We start from the raw sequence: 5,451 nt of genomic DNA on the forward strand, positions 1-5,451 counted from the left end.
CCTCAAGGATTTCATGTGGCGATTTGTCATAAAATTATATTCAATTTACCTTAAATGAATTACTAATTTTATGCAGCCTAGTAAACTGCACTAGAAGTTTATTTTTGCTTCCAATATTAAGATTGTTACAGTAAACTTTCTTTTTAAATTTTGTTATTTATTCAGACTTATCATTATCATCATTTTCAGACTATCATAATTTTTGACGACCTACCTGGCGCAACGGTGGGCGTATGTATAATATACGTATTCTTTAATAGGTACTACGGACTATAAAACATAGAGCTAAACGAATTTATTTACAAGTCATGCCCTAGAGGATGCTTTTCGGCACAGCAGCCAAGCTGATCCTTTGCGCAAAAAATTTGCCAGCACTTTTGATACAAGAGGTGGTTAGATACTCATAAAATCCAATAGTAACAATTCAATCAATGGTTGTGGCAATTAACCGGATTAATGTCTCGATTTGAGGTTATATCTAAAATACAATCATAACTAAAAAACCAAAGACATCTTACTTAAAAAAAAAGATAAAATGGATGTATGACAGATTCACTGTCATGTTTACTTAATTTTTTGATTTGATTGATTTTGTATAAAACTGGATTTAATTTCTATATTTTTTAATCGCTTATGTGTATACAATGGAAATGCTGCGAAATGGAGTCTATATACGGACGCAGTTTAAGGGAGGGCGTGATTTTAGTCGGTAAAGCTTCTGTGGTAAAACCATTTTTTTATGCTCTATCTAGAGTTAAGCCAAGGAATTATTTTTCATTATCTATACAGTATAGTTTCATTAGCCTGACGAGTATAGTTTCATTATCTATACAGTTAAAACCACCCCTGAAAAGGGAAATATGTAAAAAAAATTCATGCAATACCTAAAAGTCCAATAGTTAAGAACAAGCAAACAGACGTCATTTGACGCGATTCCTCATTTAACATCGTTAAAATTAAATTCGTTGGGCTTTGGTTATTGCAATATTACATGCTCAACTTCGAGTGTTGGATCTGACGACGCTCGAACAGACGACATTTCTCAAATGGTCATGAATCAAAAGTATCTGGAACATTTCCTTTGTATACGATTTCCGTCAAAGAGGTTCTAGAACTTACATAAGACGGCTAATCACAATTTTTTTAAGCAATTATTGTCAGACCAAGTAAGCTAAGCTACCTTTGCAAAGGTATGTGCGTTTTAAGAAGACCATCGCCTTTAAACAGAGCAAAACTTCGCAGGGCATGCTAGCAATAATAATAATAATAAATATACTACGACAATACACACATCGCCATCTAGCCCCAAAGTAAGCGTAGCTTTTGTTATGGGTACTAAGATGACTGATGAATATTTTTTTATGAATAATATACATAAATACTTATAAAATCCTGATGAGATCCTGTTCATCACACAAACATTTTCCAGCTGTGGGAATCGAACCCACGGCCTTGGACTCAGAAAGCAGGATCACTGCCCGTTTTTAACTTTTTGTTGGACACATTGCACTGCATTTGCACAGAAATTTTGGCTGTATGAGGGTTCTGTATGTTTTTAATTCTGTGGAAATGGCGGCAGTTCTTCCTCGGACGACCTCCGTCTCACACAGCTCTGCCCTACTCGAGAAGTTACAGGTGCGTGCGGGGGATTAAACTCGGTCCCCCCGAAAGAGGCATAGATTTAACCACTAGGCTATCACCGACATTATAACTTCATACTCAATATTAAAAACTTGAAATAAGTTGTCTGCCTTTAACGCAGCGTCTTGTTGCATATTTTTGCATAGAGATAGAGATTGGCTTCTTTTCCACTCTTAAATCCGCGCATACGAATTCGCACGGCTCGTATAAAAGAAAAAGAAAAAACGCAGAGGGTATGTGGCACCCACCAACGCACTCACCATTGCGGCAGTTGTCTAGGGAGGTCATCAAAACTTACTAATTACATGATCCTAATTATATGGGTATATGCTTTTATAACATGATATAGAAGGTAATATTAGATCTACCTTTACCTAAGTTTAAACAAAATTTTATAATTTTTATTAGTGTTTTTACGTACACTTGGAAATCGAAACTGTTTCTTTTCGTTTCCTACTAGATGGCGCTACAGTCGCTATAAGACTGATGTGAAAGGTATATACTGATTTCACCATCGACGGTAGGATAGCCGTAACTTAATTGGAGAAAGCGCTCAGAAAATAATTTTTATATGCGTTTTAAATTTTCAAAATTTAAACCATATATTAAAACACATTTAACAAATCGTGAAGTAACTACACTATTGATAAATTCCTTAACGACAAAGCTGATTGGTAGCAGGCCACTCGCTCTCATCTCTCACAAAACAGAAAAATTCTAAAGATTGGTAAACTATAAAATGCAATCTGCTGAGTTTCTTGCCGGCTCTTCTCAGTGGAATCTGCCTTCCGAACTGGTGGTAGAGACACTACCAACAGACTGACTTGACGTTCTAAAAGTGCTTATAAATTAGGCCTACTTAAAATAAATGAGTTTTTAATTTTTTTTTAATTACCAGATCAACGAGGCAACGATAGTAATAGTGTAATATTTCAGGTGATTTCAGCGGTGATCCTGCTAGCCAGCGTCGTGTGCCTTACAACAATATATATATCAGATGTCCAGATAAATATATATCCCGTAATGGCCGTCAACTTGATTCTTGGCTTAGTTGCGTCTGGCTTTTCTGTTTACAGCATTATAATATCTCTCTTATTGCTCTGGAGAGTTAAGCAGGTCAGTATTATCATTCATAAATACCCTAGAGGAGTACACTGCTGGACTAAAGGCTTCTCCCAGGTGGAAATATATATATATATATATTCTAATATATGATTCTAATTATATATATATATATATATATATAATCTCGGAATCGGCTACAACGATTTTTATGAAATATAGTACAGGGGGTTTTGGGGGTGATAAATCGATATAGCTAGGATTTATTAATATTGGACTCTCGGAATCATTTATCATTTATATTGGACATACGACTATTTTTTTAAGTCGACTCATTCGCGGACGAAGTCGCGTGGGTCCGCTAGTATTCCCTTATTCTCGTATGACACCCGCAGATAGAGAAGGAATAGTGACATGTGTACGTTGATCTGCCGTCAGCCGTGCCGTGTTTTACAGTAAACTTATAAACTGGGTAAATACTTTAGATATTTATAAATTCATATTTGCCAGATATTTTATTAAATTGATGAGAATATATTTCAAGAAACAATTAAAATTATATTTGATTAATAACCAATGTTCATGACATTGAGTTGGTGGGTAATTTGATATAAATATTACTGAATTATCGATACACTTCAGTCCTACATGGACTCGAACGATGCGAAGATACCTCGCTGTGTCTTAGTCGTTTATCAAGTAGTATCATTCATCATCATCATCCACTTCAGGGCACGGGTCTGCTCCCACACTGAGAAGGGGTTAAGGTTGTAGTCCGCCACGCTGGCCCAGTGCGAATTAGTGGGCTAATATTAGTATCACCATGCGGTTAGAATAGGATGCAACAACAAAGAGAAAAAAAAAATAACTGCTCTAGAGCTAATAAAAAAAAACTGGTTAAATGAGTAGGGTTCGGTCGTGAAGTTGCCCGTCGTAATATGCAGACTGATTGCTTTTTATTTGATACTCTAAATATATATCCATTCCAATTTCCACAATATTCCTAACGTATATATGGTTAATATTATAATAACATTATAAAAAAATATAAATACTTTTTCATCAATAAGAAGTAAAACTTTTACTATTATTTATTGATGAAAAAGTAAAATGTTCCTAGGATTCCGCAATTTCATTTAATATAAATAACACTTTTACATTTTATAAATATTTTCATTTGTTAAATATAACTATACATAATTGAGAGTAGAAAATTGAAGATTAGATCAGCACATGTCAATATAACCTTTTCATTGAACATTATAGAATGTCGCAATCGTCAGAAATATCCTTATTTATTTATTATAAAAGTTATGAATAAACAAGCCTTATCAGAACGGTTATACAAATATTTCTACAGGTGGGTAAGATATCGCTTGTTCTATTCAGTTAAATCCCACTGACAAGTTGGCAATAAAATTCATGAACCCGCGTAATGTTTTTTTGACACCTGTAAGTCTTTTGCTAATTTGTTTGTTGAGGTGAACCGGCAGACCGGTCCACATGCAGACTGCAGTGTATTGTATGTAAAAACAAACATATACTTCGCTTCTTCCACAGAGTACAAAAGGCAATATTTTTATTTGTTCAATGTGGTACGTATCCCAAATGTCGATGTTGGCATTATACTTACTGCTTTTCGTCGCTAAGTTGACTGTATGCATCGCCAGAAAACATTATTTTACTGCTGCATTCACTGTTATAATCGGAATTTTATATGAAGGTAAACACTTATTTTATATATGTTAAAAAAGCGATAGTGTTATGTTAAGTGATTCCGCCACCGATGAACATCTAGCCCCGAAATGAGTTTATTAGCTATAATCCTCTTAAGAAGGATCAGAGTCCATCAGCGGCCAACGGAGAAAGCTGTGCTCGAAGTATCTTTCTAAGTGATCTAGTAGCATAAATTAAATTAAATATAAATAAAAATGTATGTGAGTTTTGCGAAATATATATTTCTTCACTGTTTAGCCCTCGAATGAAATCTCATCTGGTGGTAAGTGATGATTCCGTCCGAGATGGAAGCGGGTTAACCTGTAATAATTAAATTAAACCTTTAACCGAAGATCGAACCTGGGATCTTCCATTTATAAGACCACTGTGCCAGCGCGGACGCGAAATAAATCGAAATCAGATTTGTTGTTTTTATGTTTTTCAGGTGTAATGAACTATTTTGCGATTGTGGTCAACAGTTACTTGCATTCTTTACATCAAGAAAGATACCTGTAGTTATACTGAGCAAATCATTTCAAGTTTAAAGGGTCGCTGGCTGTATGGTGATATACCTTTGCCCTTTCCTTATGGGAAAGACTGAAAAAAAAAATGTGAAGCATCGTTTTAGCCAATAATTGTTTTAAGAAATGTTTTATTATTATACAAGTTTAAACGTATTTTTTTTATTCCACTTTAAGTTAATACTTAACTGAAAACTCACCTGGTGTAAGGTGCTAAGTCGGTAGAGATATAATCAGTTTCTACGCGGCATCGTATCGGAACGCTAAATCACGTGGCGTAACTGTTTTGTTTGGTAGGATGATAACAAACCAGTAATAAAATAATAGTTATTTTTTTTTAAATTGAACATTCATTATTTTAATACATATCCGGTAGAGTATCTCTACATGGTTAAATAAAAATAAGGAGATCGATAGTCGAAAGACAGTATACCTTATTGTTCACCGAGAAACACATACCGCAACGTCATAAAACGAAACATTACAAATAAGTTGAACCAGAAGAACCAGA

The 5,451-nt window shown here is 34.6% G+C and overlaps 1 protein-coding gene across 1 annotated transcript; it reads left to right on the plus strand.

Annotated features, from left to right (window-relative positions):
* Positions 1-601: 601 nt before the first annotated feature.
* On the plus strand, positions 602-5,063 carry LOC120631662. Its single transcript, XM_039901327.1, has 4 exons — positions 602-723; positions 2,578-2,757; positions 4,264-4,426; positions 4,865-5,063. The coding sequence occupies exons 1-4, from the start codon at positions 634-636 to the stop codon at positions 4,933-4,935; spliced, it is 504 nt and encodes a 167-aa protein (XP_039757261.1). The 5' UTR covers positions 602-633; the 3' UTR covers positions 4,936-5,063.
* Positions 5,064-5,451: the final 388 nt, after the last annotated feature.

Source organism: Pararge aegeria, chromosome 18 (assembly GCF_905163445.1).
Source record: "Pararge aegeria chromosome 18, ilParAegt1.1, whole genome shotgun sequence".
Taxonomy (NCBI): Eukaryota; Metazoa; Arthropoda; class Insecta; order Lepidoptera; family Nymphalidae; genus Pararge; species Pararge aegeria.

What these genes read in the sequence shown, in the direction of transcription:
- LOC120631662 (XM_039901327.1), top strand. Translation starts at nt 634, where the DNA reads ATGTGTATACAATGGAAATGCTGCGAAATGGAGTCTATATACGGACGC. An exon ending in TAGTCGGTAAAGCTTCTGTG is followed by an intron (nt 724 to 2,577) that starts GTAAAACCATTT and finishes GTAATATTTCAG; the next exon opens with GTGATTTCAGCGGTGATCCT. An exon ending in AATCGGAATTTTATATGAAG is followed by an intron (nt 4,427 to 4,864) that starts GTAAACACTTAT and finishes TATGTTTTTCAG; the next exon opens with GTGTAATGAACTATTTTGCG.